This window comes from Balearica regulorum, chromosome 1 (genome assembly GCF_011004875.1).
Source record: "Balearica regulorum gibbericeps isolate bBalReg1 chromosome 1, bBalReg1.pri, whole genome shotgun sequence".
In the NCBI taxonomy this organism is placed as follows: Eukaryota; Metazoa; Chordata; class Aves; order Gruiformes; family Gruidae; genus Balearica; species Balearica regulorum.
In genome coordinates, this window is record NC_046184.1 from 201,027,965 (window position 1) to 201,047,485 (window position 19,521).

General features: G+C 39.0%; 1 protein-coding gene across 1 annotated transcript in view; it reads right to left on the reverse strand.

The window, feature by feature from the left end:
* CUL5 (cullin 5) overlaps positions 1-17,331 on the reverse strand; it is a 34,483-nt gene extending 17,152 nt beyond the window's left edge. Inside the window, exons 1-7 of the mRNA XM_075742274.1 lie at positions 16,981-17,331; positions 9,957-10,066; positions 7,548-7,647; positions 5,609-5,785; positions 2,425-2,566; positions 1,224-1,369; positions 1,067-1,147 (exon numbers count right to left, since the gene is read on the reverse strand). Of these exons, the coding sequence (XP_075598389.1) occupies positions 1,067-1,147; positions 1,224-1,369; positions 2,425-2,566; positions 5,609-5,785; positions 7,548-7,647; positions 9,957-10,066; positions 16,981-17,004 (780 nt within the window). The 5' untranslated portion in view covers positions 17,005-17,331. The remainder of the gene's footprint in view (positions 1-1,066; positions 1,148-1,223; positions 1,370-2,424; positions 2,567-5,608; positions 5,786-7,547; positions 7,648-9,956; positions 10,067-16,980) is intronic.
* Between the last annotated feature and the right edge of the window lie 2,190 nt (positions 17,332-19,521).

The window sequence follows — 19,521 nt, forward strand, 5'->3', positions numbered from 1 at the left end:
ACTGATTCGTAAAAGTATGTGTAGCTTGGATAAAATCTATACATGAAACCATATTTCTTCAAAATGTGTAGGTTAGTACATGTGGTAAGCTCTCTTCCAAATCAGTAATGAGCTTAATATTTCTGTCATTTCTTTTCTCTCAAGGGAGCCAATCACTTTTGGAACACCAACTACCCTACTTAGTTTCCAAGTATACATCCAAGAGCTAAGAATAGTTCTCATTCCAGCATACCCTATTTGGACCAGGCTGGTTGGCTTGAACAAGACACTATGGCTAGATCTAGGACAGAAACTGCTTGTACACGTCAGGACCATCTCTCTTTTGTCAGCTGCTTTAGATGGGTCACAATTTACAGCTGTGCAAAATGAATGATTTGCAACTTAACAAAAGACATAAAATACATTTTGATCTAGTGCAGAAAATTCAGATTTAAAGTGTATTTATTTAAAAGAACCTGTTTCCTGAATTAATTTCAACACATACAATTATGAACTATTTATTGCAGTTAAATCTTCCTCCAGAATCTGAACTGTGTAAAATATTGCTCAAGGTGGGGAAGGGGAATGAAAAAAAGAAAACAACATCCTTTATATTAAATGGCCATATTTCAGCCTAAGAGGAAATCTAGAACAGTTTTCATGAAATTTCTATTGCTCCTTTTGATGCAATGAACAATCACTCTTTCAGGTATTCTAACTGAGCACTGAGAAACCCTTTACCTACTAGGCTGGCCAGCTTATTTTCAACCATCACTCTTATCCACTGCTTAGCACAGAAAAAAATCATACCAGACTCAAAAATCAACTTGAATGAAAACCTGCCCTTTGATCTGAATTGATCTACCTTTACTATTAAAACATCTGTAGAAATTGTAAGTTGCCAGATTGGAAAATAATACCGATTTTTGCAAGTAAAATACAATGGATGATTTAAAAACATAAAATCAACAGTTTCAGATCAATCTACTGCTACCAATAATACTGTAACACACACCAAAAAAAAATCGAAACTGCAATGTAATACTACTATAGAAAATACATCCATTTTTCTACACATTATACTTACTGCTTCTACAGAGTTACATTCACGCCTTGTTTCTAAATATCGTAGTGCTCTTTTCTCTTCCTCTTTTAGTTTAGCATCTGCCTGTGCAAAAGTAGAACAGCAATCATTTTAAGTACTAACACTTTCAGAACAAAGTTACAACAGAATTTTTACTTACATATTTCATATAATTCTGTACACCGTTTTGTTGTAAATAAGAAGGAGCCTGTGTTCTATAAAATCTCTCTGTTGAATCCAAATATGCCTTTTCAAAGTTGTCCCGATATATCTGAAGCTTATCTTCAGGATTAGAACAAAGGTTAACTGCAAAGAGAAAGTCCAAACTTACTCTCAGGTCTTGGAAACTTATGTGGCTAATAATAAGCAAATCTCTCTCATTAAAGTGAGTCTTATATTAAAAAGTTGCATTGAACAATTTGAAGTATCCTATAAATGCACTCTGATCCCTAAAGGTAACCAAAATTGTCCAGATTTTGCTCAAAAGTTAGATTAACTATAGGGAACTGGAAAGAACTGCATACTTATCTCCAGCATTTCAGACATTCACACATGGCAATCAGAAATACACATACAACTGCAAAACTGGGGAAAAAAAAAGCTCAGCATAATGCCTAATGAAGTGAAAATTTCTCCACCTGACTAAGCAAACAGCTTTTCTTAGAGGCTGTTCTTAGAATCCCAATGTCTTCATTTTAGACATTATTTTCTTGCATTGGGTTTTTTCTGTTTTACAAGAATGGAGACAGTGAGCTTACCACTACCCAGCAGCACTTTGCACTATTTGGAAAAAAGTTTCCACCTTCCTCTCAACTGTTACAGAGAAATAAATAAATTAAAGTCCTTAAGTGGAATAAGGTTTAAAAAAATAGAATTGGACATCTATAAAGCCATCTGAGAGAGCATTAGCCATAAGTTTAATTCAAGAGACTGCAGAGCTTTGAAGAAAAGGCAGGCAATGGTGAAATGTCATACAAGTTTCAGATACACTGATCTGTTTTGCAAAGAAGAAAAAAAAAAATCAGTAGTCTTAGATGCAGTCTGTTTACCATTTCTTCTTCAAACTGTCTGAAGAATCAGAAACAGTATAGAACGGAGCACAGACATAAGGTTGTATCTGCAACCCTAAAGGGTAGTTTGCTCTTTGAGAACAGTGGTTGTGCAGTAACTGACAGTAGCTAAATCACTTAGAAGTTAAAGATTTCAAACAATTTAATTGGTATCACATAACAACAACAAAATTCCATACAAAATGTTGAGATAACCATTCCAACCCTACGACCGCAAGTGACAACTTTGTATGATGAAAATTCATTTACTAAAGTGAGGAGGCAACACAGATTGGTCTGTGCGAGACATACCATACGATTCTCGAACTCCAATAACGAGCTGAGAGTCAAAAGCTTCTCCTAGTCTTTCAGCATGAACTAGCTTCATTGCACTGTCCTGAAGTCTATTTTTTATATTCGAAAATATGGATTCATTCCACGTATCTAGCATGAGCTGTGTATCAGGAAGAAAAAAAAAAAATCCTGTCAGAAAGGTACACACAGGCCTGTTTGTGCAAGAGGAATACAAGAGATCAGAAACAGAAATCAAGCAATTTATACCATACTTTTCAGGTTACATACACAAGTTCAACTACCTTAGAACCTGATCTTGCTCTGAACTTGTTATGGAAGTAAACTGCATATTACTTTATGTAACTGGACAGCTAGGGGAAGCAGTATTTGATTCAGATATTAATTCCATAATTCTGTATTATTTCTACAGTTCTCAGTCATCAGGCAAGTAACTTTTCCAGCAATGCAATGTCAGGAGCTGCAATATCCGGGGGAGCTTTTGAGCCAAACATCCAAATAGAGTTCACTATTTGGCAGGCTCACTCAAACAAAACCAAAAATTCAATTAACACCACAGTCACGTAAAGAAAACAACAATGGGTTTTGATTTATCCAACATTAAAATTCAATGTACAAGCAATGCATATATAATCTATAAAAAACTCCAAGCCTCATCTAAGCACTCAAAAGTTTTAAAATTAGTTATGGAGGCTCCTATAGCAAAATCCTCATCCCCTCATATTCCACTGTATGATTTTTTTTTTCTTTTTCTTTTTTTGTGATTGCTACTGACACTGCTGCAAATGTACTGCAGCTGAGGAACACAAAAACTCACTGGCAGGCCAGGCCATGCTTCTGCCCACCTAAGCTCCATCAGCTGTTCAGCAGTAAATACTCAACACATGCTACATGTTTGTTAAACATCTTCATTTGCTTTAGAATTCAAGTTACTGTGGGGTAAGGGTTTTTATTGCCCTTAGACACTGGATCTGGCTCCTTCTATATGCCAATGAATACCCAATGAAATTATGCCAAAGCTTAACAGATAATTCTTATTTTTCCTATCCAACTCATGCCATTTCATTGCTTTAGAAGAAAGCTCAGATGTGCAGTATCTTCAAACATGATGGTAACTGCTATGAATGTAATTTAAGCATGTTAATTGTCAGTGGAAAGCATGTTGGAATCATAAAATTTACCAGTTCAGACTCTATCTCATGATTGTGAATAAGCTTACTAAAAGCAAGCTTAAGACAACTTGACACAGTTGTATGGCAAAATTAATAGTAAAGATTAGATGGTCTTGTTCCATTCTTGCTTTGTAAGTTTTAGATTTTAACACAGTAAGCACCTAATAAAAGTCAGATATCCTTTTGATAGAGTTAACTTTACCATGCTTTATTCTTGAATAAACTTCTCCATAACTGTCTCTCAATTTCAGCTAAATTTCCATCTCTGGCATTGAAGTCATGTGTTGGAAAGGAATTATTGTTCAAAACATTGGAACGTTCTTAGAAGCAAAGCTTTATTTGATTACACTTCCTCAATTACTTTTTTCATTATTTTAACATTATTGATATGCACATTATGGTTGCACTGTACAATTATAGAATTGGTTTACAAGAGCTGAAACAAGTAAAAAATTGAGAGAAAAAAATGAGAGAACATCAAGCAATCTGCCAGGCACATTAACAGCTTTGTCATGGTGAAAATGCTTTTAGACATTATGGATAACAACGTTTTATGGAGATATTTGAAGGAAAACACACGTATCGCTTGGGTTGATTATATGAAGAACTGCTCAAGCATGGGAAAAGTTTTCACAAGGCACTTTTTAGAAAATTACAGAGAATGATGCCAGAAACAGGAAGTGAATTTGAAATAATTCAGCAGTGAATATGAAATAATAAGATAGGTTGGAGACTCTGGGCTTTGATGTCCCAATCATGAGATGGTCCTAACTGGACTGCATATCAGAGAAGACACATCTCCATCAGCTTCAGTCCTGAACAAAATCCGCATTGTTAGACACCAATTCTTTCCCCCAGGTTCTCCTCACTACTTTCTCCACTCCACTTTGTTTTTTCTTCCGTTTCTTAGTTCTCCTGCCTTCTACGTACAGCTGAGTTAAGAGTTCAAGTTTGCCAAATCTTGGACAGGCTAATAAGATCACATGCTTTCTTCAATAAACAATGAAAACAAAAAAGGTAACTTGAGGCGGTGATTCCTCTCTTTGCTGCTGTTCTTTCTTCCTTTTCTTCAAGAGGTATAGAGGATCAGATGTCAAAATAGGATGGCAAAGAAAAAAACCTTGCCTAAAGTAATGCATTTGAACTATTTTGTCCTTCCCATCCTGGAGATGGGGGGGGCAGTTAAAATGATCTTCAGTACCAAATGAGAGACTGTTAAAGAAATTCCATTTCCCTACAGGTTCTTTTGCAATGGAAAGGGATAACGAGTGACGTTAAACTAAAGGACTTAACACTTTGTAACTGATATGCTCCATTTTCTTATAATAAAAGACTAAAGCAATTTCAAGGATGATTATTAACTGGACTCAGAACACTGAGCACTCCATACCCAAAACCCTAGACTTTCTTTACGTGTTTGATATGAAATAGTAAAAAGATCATATTCACAAGATTCTACATGTCCAATCTTTTCATTGATATGACTGACACTTTGGAGGAAAAAGGGGAAATTAGGAGATCAATAGCCATATTTAACTTAAGATGACAGTATTTAATTGGTCATTTATAAAATGCAGGGATATTCCCCAGTTAAAATCTTGGCCCAGGGAAACAAACTAGTAATAGAAAAACTACTCACTTGTGTATATTCAAGTACACTTGCTCCTCACAAGCACTGAAACAGTAGGTGAATTTACAACTGCCTCCCACCCCAGGATTCAAGTCATAATTAAAAACCCAACAAAACAACCCCAAACAAACCCAAAGCCCAAACAAGTGCTTTAATCACCTGAACAAAACTGTTAGCAGCCAAAGTAAAACTGGAGAAAGAGTAAAACTATTGCAGAGAGGAAAAAAAAAAAAGTTGCAGGGTTGTTCTGACCCTCACACTGAAGCAGTGATACATCATATTACACTACTGGTGAAATTTCATCTTCAGCTACAGAATCCCTCCTGTACTGTTACTGTCGGCAGAACAGTGTGCAACAAAACTCTTAATACCCATTGCTTACCTTTCGAACAATACTGTCTTCTACATTAGACTTCTTGTTGCTGCCCTGCTTGCCCATTAAAGTAATCTCTAATTGACAAAATGGCTTAGGCAAAATATCACACTGTGTGAAGAACTTGCGCCACTCCACTATATATGCTTTTAGTAAAGCTGTATCATCTTGATGACTCAGCACTCTCTGGAGGAGGAGGGGAGAAGAGAAGGTAATTTATGAACAAATTTCTGTGCAAAATATGGACTGACTTGCTTATACTGAAAATAACTCCCCATATAAAAATTCAAATATACAAAAATATCAGAATAAGAAAGTCTACATATTTAAGTGCCATTTACTTTTGGGAAGTAGTTATCAACCCATGGCATATGGATCAGTTCCAAAGGGTAAAGAAAGGTAACAGCAAACAAGTAGTCAGTAAGTTTAAATTTTCAAAATGAACGTTGTCTCTTTTTCTTTTAAGCCATCTGCAAGTCAGAAAGATTAAAACCTTCGGTCTAAAAGGCATGTATCGGTACAACTACATCTAAAAATCCCCAAACAAACCTGTAAGGACTATGTTATATTCTATACACTGAAAAGTTTAATCAAATGGCATCTACTAACCTTTCATTAGACCCAGAGAACTAGTTAACACGTATATTTTATTAAAACCTGAAAACTACTACATTGTACGATCCTGAGAGAGTTGGGGCTGTTCAGCCTGGAGAAGAGAAAGTTCCAGGGAGACCCTACAGCAGCCTTCCAGTACCTGAAGGGGGCCTACAGGAAAGCTGGAGAGGGACTGTTTACAAGGGCATGGAGTGATAAGACAAGGGGGAATGGCCTCAGGCTGAAGGAGGGGAGATTTAGATTAGCTGTCAGGAAGAAATTCTTCCCTGTGAGGGTGGTGAGGCACTGGAACAGGTTGCCCAGAGAGGTTGTGGATGCCCCATCCCTGGAAGTGTTCAAGGCCAGGTTGGATGGGGCTTTGGGCAACCTGGTCTAGTGGAGGGTGTCCCTGCCATGGCAAGGGGGGTGGAACTAGATGATCTTTAAGGTCCCTTCCAACCCAAACCATTCTATGATTCTGTGATAAAAAGATGCCCCTCAAACAACAGCCAACACAGACTGTATTGAAGGCCTCAGTCTGGCTTAGCATTTATGCATGTAAGCAAGCAACCTGATGAAACTTAAAAATCAACACTTATATGCCAGGTCACACAAAGGCCTATATAAGAAACTATTTTCCTTTAAGTAAAGCTTTAGTGGTGTAAATCTCTTAACTAAAGAAAGATTTTATAGACTTCCATTTTCTCCTTTCCAAGCCTTTGTCATGAGGTTTTAAATTTTTTTTTTAATCTCACAACCACCCCCTCTTTTAAATCCCTTATTACAGAAAACATCCTTTGCTATACATTTTACAAACACAAAAATATCCTTTGAATCTACAGACAACTTCAGTCATTTGGGGGGAAGCCTGTAAAACTGGACATCTAAGCTTGCTGAGTTGATAGGACAGATATTTCCAGTACGCCATACATATGGCTTATTTTAAAGCCATCCATGAACATGTCAGCATAGCACTGAAGCTAGACAAACAACATTTTTTCAGACAGTAATTTCTTACAGAAAATTTTGCCTCGAGAAGTTTTCAAGTGGAAGAAGATTCCATAAGTACTGTTGGACAAACAAAAATAATGCTGCGTTTTGGGTTTTTTTTTAATATAACACAAAAATCATTGCCTACCCCAGTTTCAAGGACTGTGAGAAAACAATGAGCCAAGGCAAATGCTCAAGGCTAAGTGTTCTTTTTGTCAATAGAAGTTCACAGGGTAATTATGATCTCCAGAACATGACAGACTTTCAAACAAAAAAGCAATGCATTTAGATCCAATGAAAGTCAGAACTATTTGGTTATTTTTCCAACAATATGAATGGAAGTTATGAAATGTTAAGAACTTACTGCTTGTGCCTGTTTTATAAAATCAAGGATGTCTTCCTTCAGAGCCTGATGGATTTTTGCTGGACCTTTATCATCCCACAAGCAAACTGCATGTACATCTCTAGAAAACAATTTATCCATCTCTTAGTAACAGCTACTCAAAGTTTAATGCTTTAATGTAGGATGCTTAAACAATCATAATTTAAGTATGCCTAAGAAATGAATACCCTTTTTATCTATCATTGTGAAACAACACACTGGTAGATCCCAGTGACACATGCAAGAAAACATGTTTGGAGAAGAGACTGAAGCTATAAGAAAGTCTTGGAAGCAATTAACAGCAACCTGTCTAGGAAAAGGCTATGGTCAAGAAGGAGATGTAGAAGCCAATTCTGTCTTTAGTATCTATTCAATAATCCTTATTGCATTAAGGACAGTTTTAAAAGCTTTTCTTTGTCAAAGACAGAAATCTCTTGCCAGCAGAAGCATTACTCTCAGCCCATATTATTCTAAAATACTCTTATTAACATGCAGCCTTCAGTCACAGCTTCACAAACCAAGCACTACAATATCCTTGTGCTACAAGGGAAACAGACCTTCCTTGTGAGACATCTGAGCTCAGGGGCATCAGGTAATTTAAAAGACGTTTTAATTAGTTTAATAAGATCACTTAAATGTTTCATGACAGTGGCAGCATTTTAAAGTGAAACCCTACTGCAGAAAAGCTACCAAACAGCATCACAAAGCAAAATTCTATTAATGAGTTTTAATCAACATTCAGAAAAATCCCTGTTTTCCCTAGCTGACAGCCCACCAACTGTAACTTAATTCCTACTTTCTTTCCATGCTAAAGACTAACTAAAGCAAGTTACACTCCTAACCATACATCATATATAATATGGCCTAGCAAGCCTTTTTTTTGCCTCATTACCTTCCCCTGGTTCTTCTTCCTCCTTTCACTAATAAGGCCACATACTTGCAGGAAAGCAACCATATAATCTAAAGTTATAACTTTGTTCCTATTAAATCAATGGTTATTTCAACAGAAAAGTATCTTTTTTTAGTTTGATTGAAAAGACAAAACTTACATGGTAAAAAGTTCCTGTGCTGGCCCAGGATTTACAGAGACTTGTGAGACTTACACAACTCTCGCATGCAGAAAAGGCGTTACTGTATTTAGAATGCCACTGTTTCCTGATAGCAGTGGAAAAAGCAATACTGGATAATTATACTTAAAGGGCAGGCAGAAGACACCTACAGATTTTGATTTTTTATTAAAAAGCTTAACAAAGAGCACTGTCCAAAAATAGGAACCTAGGAGAATGAGATTCTTTCCCTCAATATCCTTAATTTAGCCATAAAGTTACTTAAGTTCTATACAATAATTCAGCTACAAGAAAAATACATGGAAAATTTCAATACAAATGGAGAATTATTGAACTAGTTATTAAAAATGAAAGCAAGGACTCAGTACTGAATTTGTACCTTAACTATACCATGCTTCTGGCAACTACTATAGCCGTGACATCATAAGATATTAAAACTCATTACATGATAAACTACCTTGCCTTTTAGTTGGCAGAAAAGCATGACAGGTGCAGTAAGATTGGTGTAAAAAGAATCACTGCACTGTCATCATTGAAAAGAGCAATATATAGACTGCAACAAGTCTGTGTTTAAATAAACGCTTTTGTGACAGATTTTAAAAAGCAGGAGACTGCCGATTTAAGCTACAACTGTATTTGAGGGAAAATAACTACACTGAGACAAAGATTATTTTAGATATACTTTTGATATGTATGTTTTAAATCACTTCCGTATTAGGTTGGCAAAGGTCACACAATGTATTTTAATAAAAACATCATCACCTAACAGGAAGCAGTTTCTGGCTTTTTGGAAGGAGGAAAATGGCAGGGTTTTTAGAAAGTACAATAATGCAAACACTGTCTGAAAAATATTATATATTACTCTTAGGATATAAAACTATTCAAATTACACCAGTTAAACTGCATTGCCCTGTTATTTCAGTAGTGTTCTTAAGTTATTTTAGAAGAAAGCTATTCAAATCAGAATAATGTAACATTCAGCAAACTGCTTTTAAATGAACTTAGTACCAAAGCAGTAAACAACATTTTCTCTCTAACAAAAGCTTTTGGGGCAGGTACAAAACTTGTTTACCACGATCAGCTGACGTCAAAAGCTTTGCTGTTCTTTCTCCATGCTATCTGCAAAGAAGTGAATCTCAGCAAACTCTACTTTTGCATATTTAAAGTGACACAGGCACACTTACCACTTAATAAAACTTAAACTCGTACTTCTGTTCTGTGTGTTCTCACATAGTCCGTGTCATACACGACTTCTGTATCAGAAGTAGTACCATAACTCTATTCCCATTATGCAGAAGGATGTAAGATACTAAAAATTACTTACGAAAACAGATCAAACCATTGCTGCTTTGTGACAGACTCCTGACGAAGAAGTTTCAGAACGATAGGGCGCATAAAATCCCATTTATCTTCAAACTGAAGTGAACCTTTATTCTAAAAGGAACAAAAAAAAATATTCTTAATAAAACAATTTCTTATTTAAAGTGATCTTTAAGGACTGCAGTTTCTATGGTTAATGCAAAAATATCTTCTTCTTAGAGGCCTGTCTCATAAGCTAGCACCTGAGCTACACCACTATGGCTGAACAACACTTTTCACCACATTATTTTAAAAAAGTGACAGAACTATTACTTGGTTCTTAGAGAAGCAGATTGCCAACTTCTTCCTTTATTCAGTGTACTAGCTACAATACAACAAGTTCTAGCAAGTGTTCTTCACCTGTTAATAGAGTTATACATTGACAACATCAATGATACTCGGCAGCTTCACCACCCCAGCCATGATACGTGCAATGAAAATCATGAGGCAGAGTTGCAAACTCGTCTTGAATAAATTACCACGATCAAAATGGCAGCCAGAAATCAGAGGAGTAGTACCTGTGGATGCTGCCACGTACCTTTTTTTTTTTTTTCCACTGTGCATTTGGCATCAGCAGCAGAGAGAGAGGAAGGAAGCAGAGTAATGTAGGAGTGGTTGTATCACAGACTCTCTTCCTGTGGGTTAACTGGCCATAGGCAGGTTGACAGCCAAAACTACAGTTGGTGCAAATAAAAATTATTTACACCACGCTGAAAAATCTAATCTAAGCTGAATTTTTTCAAACTTACAATACAAATTAAAAGGGAAGCTAAAGAAATTAAGTGCTGCCATATCATTCTGATTATTCTGAAAAAACTCACTGTAATATACAGGCTGACTTCCATTATTAAAAAAATAAAAACTTTTAGAGAAAAATAACAGTTCTATTGCATATGTTGTAATCTATTTGCTTACAGGTCCACATTTTAAAAAGAAAAACCTGCAATTAAAAATGCTGATTGAGAGTTCTGTGGCAGAAAGACTACTGGTTATCTTCAGTGTTATGTTCAGTGTTATGTTCCAATGCACTGTTTACTTTTGAACAGATCATTGTCTTGGCTAGTAATACTACATTTGACACAATTCACTTGAAACACAGCAAATAATACTAACTACTTGAAATTCTGACAAGTGCACTGTTCTGCCCCTAACATCTCTTCAGATAAACAAGCACGCCAGGTTTTCTCAACCATCTCCTCCTGATTAATTTCTACATGGAAATTTACAATTAAATCTGTTAGTTAATATTCAGAATAAGCACAGTTTGGAAACTGTATCCCCTGCTGCTCTTAAGTGAAAAGATGTCTCAACTTCAAGTTATAAAGATGCAACAGGCATCACAGTAACTATTTTCACAGCAACAGCACCCGGAGCCCTCACAGCATTATCAAACTATTGTGGTAGGTACTGAATATGGGTCTCACGGAAGCAGCCCCTGTTCGATAAAGTTTAGAATCCTTTCAACATTTTAAAAAAGAAAAAAAAATAGAAAAAGAAATTGTTTTCCAATTCAGAGAGACAGTTTTGCCTGTTCTCTTCACCGAAAGGGCTGTCAAGCACTGGAACAGCCTGCCCAGGGAAGTGGTTGAGTCACAACCACTGGAGGTATTTAAAAGACATGTAGATGTGGCACTTAGGGACATGGTTTAGTGGTGAACTTGGCACTACTAGGTTAATGGTTGGACTCGATGATCTTAGAGGTCCCTTCCAACCTAAATGATTCTATGATTCTTGCATTGTAAAAAAAAAAAAAAAAAAAAAAAAATAATTTGAATGCATCACCTTTGAAAATCATCAACTCCATGCTTCCCCCACATAGACCCAGCTTGACAATTATTCCTTAAACTTTGATGAGCTGTTCTAATCTTTCCTATTCCTGTAAAATGATTAGTTTCTATTCGCAGATATTTTTGTTCCCAGTCCCTCTTTGCAGGATAATGAACTTGAAAGACCAGCTGCTGAACAGTTAGAAGTTCCAGAAAAGGCATTATAAAATAAGTAAAACCAACTTCCACAAAAGTTTTCCTTTGGAGTGAAACTTCAGAGTAAATCCCATAAGTTTTCTGGAAGAGGTAAAAAGCCTCTTGTGCAATTTTGGAGAAGTGCAATTCAGCCCTTCACTGAAAAGAGCTGAAGATAAAAACCAAATGCCCTATCGTTGTGAATAAGACTAGTTTCGCTGCAAAACATGGGGGTGGGGGGGAAATTGCAAACACTAGTGTTTGTATTATTTAGATTGTGATTACTCAGTTCATGCTAAGCAGCAGACATAAAACTCTGTTTCAGTTGTAAAAACTGCATGTCTGCTTGTAACAAACATGTATGTACTTAAAAAGAATTCCCCAAATAAAGCTTGGCAGAAAATGCCATTAGGGAAGTTTAGAACTTTGTTTCCTATACATAGGAGTTACACTTTTTTTTTTTTTAAATATACTTCCTCCTTTATTCCTAAATTAAGCAGAAGAGGAAATAAAATTAATGGAATAAAAATCCCACTCAACTAAACTATTCCTTAAGTTCAATAAACAATTCAACATCATCTAGATAGATTCAGGCTTCCATGACCTTACATTTTTGTACAGAAATTACAAGAAAGGGTGAATAATGACACACAATGGTATTCACATTCATTAATTCTATCCCTATTAGTGCATGAGAAAACCAAATTTTACAGTAGAAGAGGAAGTCAGTGGTAATTCTTAGTTGTTACCAAAGTCACACATACACCGGTGACCCAGACAACACGAAGAAAGCATTTCCCACTTTGCTGAGCCACCCACAAACCTTTGCAATTTCTGAGCAATATTCCTGGGTAACTTTTCTTGCTGAGCTTGTTGCCTCAAACCACAGTTCCCAAGGGGAGGTAAGTAGGAAAGTAAGTCAGACCTTTGATGAAATAAAATTACTCCACTTATCAAATCTTCTCTGAAAACATGGATTACAAAGGATAGCCATACCCTAAGTAACCATTCTAAGAATTTAAAATTTAATGCTTTGAAAAATAACTCCACTTATGAAATACTTTATGTTTCAAAAGTCACTTCACTAAATTTGTCCACAGAGATTTAAAGTTCCATTTTAACACTAAACTTTACTTGAAATACATACTACTTCACACTCTACATTGAAATACATACTACAACTTTAGTCTTCAAACTTACTTCTTCCTGTTCTTTACTTTTATGCATAAGCACCTAAAACTAATATTTTAGGTAAAAATAGGTAAAAAAAATTTTTAGGTAAAAAAATTAGCAGGTAAAAAATCTGCCAGACTATGTTGGTGGATATTATGTAGAATTAGTACAATGATGCAAGTGGAATCATTCCACTAACCAGTTTTCCTGATTTGGGTATTATCACGTAATACAAAAACTTGCTTATAGTTAAGGAGAGGAATTAAGAAAAGTGCAGCAGCAGCAGGCACAGAATATGGTATAAGAGTCTAAATAAACGTGGAATATAACAAGGCAAGGCAATATAACAAGACCTCCATGCTACTGTCCCTCTGAGTCTTGAAAGGTCTACGTAGACATTCAGCTCTCTTTACGGTGTATTCTACATATTTCAGGCCATGTATAAATTCAGCTCTGATCTCTGACAGATGCTCTACACAGTACTGTAAAAAAGCAACATCCTCTACATCTTATTGTACATCTCATCTACATATGAGTAGCATCTTCACCTTCACTGCTTCACCATTTTCAGGCTAGTTCACAGAGGGATGAAGTAGGAAATTTGAGGTCCTACAGTGAAATAAGCATGAATATTCACTGTCTGATTAATCTCTGCTACCAGCAGCTCTCAAAATCAGTGTAATGATTGTAGTGAAGTTACTACACAAAGCAGAAAACTAGCCACAGGGAAAGCTTTGCTATGTAACCAACTAGTGTGCAACACCCTTTAGCTTCTTAAGGATATCCTAATTGGAAATAGCCAGGAAGAAAGAGACAAACTTAAAATACAGATTTGGAAATATGTACTTTAAGTTGAAGAATTCAAAAACTTCAGATATGTTTCCAGTTGTCAGTAACAGAGGCATGAGATCAAAAATAATAGTTGAAACCAATGCAAAGGTAAATAAAGGTTCTCATTTCGCTTAAGTATACGGAAAATCTACTGCTTGCTTTGCTTCTTCCCTCATAACACCAGGCTCAAGTTGCAATTCATCTTACAAGGACGGACTCTTGCATTTCCTGGCAGCTCCAGTAAAGCTCTACAGAAGTGTCAACGTCAAGATCTGCTAGCATGGATACAGCTACAGGTTTTCTTTGTGCTGCAATAAGCTAAGATGCTCTCTGTTCCAGAAACTGCTGAAAAGCTCATGTATCTTCATGTCACGTGAGTGAATTGGTTTAGACTGTCTTGTCACTGCAAAGGGAACAGGGTACAAGTCCAACACACCTCCTGAAACAAAGCATCTCGCTTCAGAAGTGCCAGAGTCACATGTACGTTGAGAGAAAAAACTCTAGGGAACTCACCTAGTAATGGCTCAGCCATCTACAGGAAAGCCTCAAAGTGGGTGAGCAGTTCTGCTACAGGTGGGGTAGGTGCTACACTGGCTTACCACTGAATGGCTAGCTCTTACCAAGTACTTCAATATTTTCATCACATTACAATGTGTTGTATCTCACCAGGATTCAAGGTATGACCGGTCATTCTAATTTTGAATTTAAAGAAGGCACTCTGAGAATATGCTTCTCACTAAAGAAAAATAAATTGCAATTAGGAAAATTATGCACGAGTGGAGTTTAAATGATGCCGTTTAAAATTATGGTAGTCAGATTTGGATTCAGCTAGCATCCGTTACTAGAACAAGAAAGTAACATTTCACTTCATTTTCTCAACTACGTAGAAAGTTGAATGAGGACAGGGGAAAAACAGAGAAAACTCTTAGTTCCTGTTTGTCCTAGTAAAAACAAGATCTGTCTAAACCCAACTTAGATTTCATCATGCAGGCTTACTTGGAAAAAGATATGGAAAAACCTCACAGATTTTAAACACCTCTGCTTTCTTACCCAGGGATTTTGCTTCCCCTCCCCCCAACAGTAAAGCAGAAGTACCTTTCAGAGCCTCAAACAGCATGAGGCATTGCAAATCAACACTAACCTGGAATCAACAGTTGGCTTCTCTGAGAGCGCTCTGATGAGCAGAATTACCAAAAGACCTTATCTAGTTCAAATTATTGCATTGGTTTATTGTGTCATTATAAACAAAGTCCAATCACTGTATAATCTTTTCTTTTGTAATGCAGGACTCATACTTTATTAATTAGTGAGTTTTCTAAGGACAATAAGTTATATCGCTTAAAAACACTCCAAGTCACCAGACAGGCCTATTTTAGAATAGGTATTTCTGTTGCATTTTTTCTAAAACATTGTGCATATGTATCTTGTTGTCAATGCAAAATATTAATGATTCAAAGGCCACTTGCAAAAACATCACAAGCCAACACAAGAGCTTCAGTTCAGCAAGAGTGATCTCACATAATCAAGGCCTGTACACCTATTATTGTTTCAAAACAGCTGAAGTGGAATGCTGAGAAATCTCACAGGCCTATGCTTCTTCTATCTACTATGGGCTATACAATCACATGTCTCATCAAAGCATATATCGGTCTTTCCAGAGATCCTTAACATACAGCAAAGAGATGGACTAAAACATTAACAAGTAGACAAACTGTCCAAGCCCTGCTCTAAAACCACATTCTTCCACAAAAAACACATGTCTTCTTATGGGACATTATTTTTTCACCAGTGTTCTTGTATTCTTCAATTTTAGATTTTTATTTAAGTCTTATCTGGTTAAAAATCTAACTACTCAGGCATAAAAAAAATAAAGAAAGGCATTAAAATCAATTTTCAATTACATTTCAATTTTAAGAAAGATTTTTTTTCTCTTTTTAATACTGAAACCTTTTTTTTTTTATACAAGGAAGAAACAAGGCTATCAAGTATTTATTATTTCTTCACACTGAGTGTCTCAGACTAATACAACCAGCAGTTTCAGGCCAAATGTATACATGCAAAATAGGTCAGATTGCTAAAATAAAGCAGCGCTTCTTCAGAATCACATTTAACTACAATACAGACTGCTGAACACACACGTACTTCTATGCTTATATATATGTTAAATTGACAACTGATAAAGTTAAGCAGACAGCCCTCCCCAGGCCTTTCACCCTAACTACACTGATGTTCCAGAAACACTTACTGGAGGCATTAGTAACAGTTGTTTAAAGTAGGCCCGTCTTCCATGTGCTGGCATGGCCTCAAAGGCCACATACAGTCTTCTCCACTCACATGCCACAAATATCAGGACAGGCAGTCCCGAGCTCAAATACTGGACCGTCCTACTGAAAACTTCTCTTCAAATCTGCAGCAGCTTGGGGTGACTGACATCTGTCATCGAACACCAGGAAAGTGCTTGAAAACATCTGACTACAAAAGCAAAGCTGCTTCACAGGCCTCCAGGAGTTTTTCTTTGCAGAAAAACTGCAGTTAACAAAAAAGCTGGAATACAGCGGCAACCCGAATAACAACACCTGCCCACCGCAAAGACATTTTTCAACTCTTTGTTTAACTTAAAACTCATTTTACACCTAGGTCTTCTCAAATAAACAAAGAGACGACACCGTACCCTGTCTAACCGCACGACGCAACGCTGTTTCCCAACGACGCGCGTTTGGGAAGGGAGAGCCGGGGGGGAGGGGGTGCTGGCAGCCGAAAGGCCACCGGCCGGGCCGAGCCAGCGGTCCCGCACCGAGCGCGGCGCCAAGGCCGTTCACCTGAGGGAGGGCCGCCGGGCCCCTCCGCGCCCGGGGAACGGCAACTTCAGGGAGCGGCGCCCGCGGCCTGCCCCTCGTCAGCCGCCCAAGCCCGGCCCGGCCGCCCCAACCACTGGCAGGGCCCAGCCGGCGGCGGGGCAGCCTCGGCCGCCCGACCCCCGTCGCCTCTCTCCTCACGCAGGGCCCGGTCAGGCCCCGCTCTCACCTTTAAAAGATTAGACGTCGCCATGATCCCCCCCCACGGGGGCCTCCCCGGCCGGCGGCGGCCGCTCCTCTCCCCGAGCTCGGCTTGGCTCCCCCCAGCCGCTGCCGCTTTACATGGCCCCGGGCCGCCCGCCCGTCCGGCCGGACCCGCGGCAGCGGCAGTCGCAGCGGCCGCAGCGCTGGGCTCCCCTGCCCGCGGGCGAGGCCGGCGCCAGGCTCGGGACGCTCCGCAGCTCGACCGGCTGGGTCCTCCGCACGCAGCCGCCCCTCAGAGCCTCATGGCGGCGTCCGCCCAGGAGGCGCTCGGCAGCAGCCCCGGCTCCATGGAAGGGGCCGGCCCACATGATGCGGCGCTGAGGAGCCGGCCCCGCCGCCAAGCGCGGGCTCTCGGGCTGCGGGCTCCGCCGGCAGCGCCCCCTGGCGGCCCGCCGCTGCGCCGCAAGCGGCAACTCCCCCCGCCCCGCCCCGCCCCGCGCTCCCGCCCGCTGCCGAGCTCGGCCCCGCAGCTGGCTAGCCGCCCCGCCGCGGAGAGGCCTTCGCGTTCACGGCCCCGCCGGGCCGGGCTCTGGCTGGGTGCCCCTTCAGCAGGGGGCACCTCCCGGGAAGCCAGCGGGCGGCAGCTGTGCACGGCTGCTCGTCCCCGCGGCCCATCCCCGCCTCAGAGACACTCCCCGCCCAAACCCCGTCCCTCTCCTTCCTCATCGCCCGTACCTTTTGCCTGGCAAACCTGCATGGAGTTGAGCCACGTGAACAGAGGAGCAAATTCAGCGTGGCTGAATAATGTGGCTTACCAGCAGAGAAATAAATCTATTTCTTCCTTGGCGGAGGTTGGCGAGTGCGGGCCTCCACCCCGAGGCTTCCACCACGGGTTACCAGGCCATCCCGGCGAGGCCGCAGGCGACTGAGGGCAGAAAGCACGGCATGGTTACCAGCACGAACCCGGCTTTGCGTGGTCGCTTCCCTACGCCCAAATCTCTGGCCAAGCCGTCATTCCTCCTGCAAAACTGTTTTCACAAGCTTTCTATTTGGCAAGAAAAGTTTGGATTTAGGTACCTTTTAGGATGGATTTAGAAACTCAGGTTTTATTTATAGAAAGTGTAACTTTACTTTTGTAATAAAACATTTAGCCTTCATCTCAAATGTATCTTCATTAAAATTTCTAAGAGCTTTTCTTGCAGGTTAGGAATCCTGAGAGTGGATGCCATCCGTTCAGCCGGGCCCGCTGCACATCGCCGGCGTGGACAGCCGTACTGCGCTGGGGATGGCAGCACCCCCTTCCTCTTCCCGGGGCATAGGGTGAGGGATGTGATTTCAACATAAATTCATATTAGAGAGCATTGGGACCCTGACATGTTAGAAAAGCTGTAATAAACTATTCAACAAATCTGTACACTGTGGAAGTTTTGATAATGCTGACTAAATACGGCCTGCAGCCTTATTAACTTAATAAATTCAGATAGCCATATTAAGGCCTTCTCTTAACTGAGAAGTAAAAAAGAGGTAATTTCCTATTTTGACAAAGTCCCCAGCTTCTGAATGCTTCAATTAGCCTTTAATTTTTTCTTTGCTGTTATTATATATTGTGTATTCTATACTATAAATATTTACATATAGCATATAATTATGCAATATAGATCCAACTGTATAAAGTACTGTCCATTGCATGTATATTGCACAACCGTGCTGAGGTTACGAGGCCTCCAGCAGGGTCAGTAAAATGTGTACATTGTGTATTTGTGCAACAGCCACTCCACTCCAGTCTGCACATTATGTTACAGGTATGTAAGTACCAGAGAAGCTGAGATACAGACAAATATTCTATAGACTGTGACATGGAGACGGTCATTTCTGGGACCCAATACTCCATAAGCTGATTTATCCTGTTTTCCGCAAACCCTGTTAAAATGTGATTATTTCAAATTATTTGAGATTTTTTGTTCTTTTCAATTTCTATCGCATCTATTATTTTTTAAAAAATATATGCTTGCTATTAATACCACAATTCAGTGATGCTTTTAAATTGCTTTTGAGAAATAATGTAGACATCATTCAGCCAGAAAATAAACTAACTATAGAGGACTTCATCTTAGTTCCCTTTGATGCAAAGCTTAGAGTACAAAATCACAACGCAAATCATTAGAATGTTATAATTGCAAATTTTGCTTACCCAGCATTTAAACTAAATGAAGTTGGGCTGTGTTTTAAAATGCTATGTTTTGAAATGATAGATTTCTCTATATTTGCACTTTTTGTGCAAACCTGTCAAGCGTATGTGAGTACCTTCCATGGTCTTGTCTGTTCTCAGTGTCCTTAGGTACCAGTAGTGACTGCTGTAACATTTATGGCGTTGGCCTGGAAGAGTCAGCAATGAAAGTACTGAGTCTAAGAGTTCTTGCATCCTGCCCAAATATGCTCTTATGCAGTAGTTACGAGTAGTGCTAGCCAAGGAACACAGAGAACTTGAACAACTGAGAAGCAGTGAGACAAGGAAACAGTGGTACTTTTCACTGATATTAAAAATAATGTGCATCTCATTTTGCAT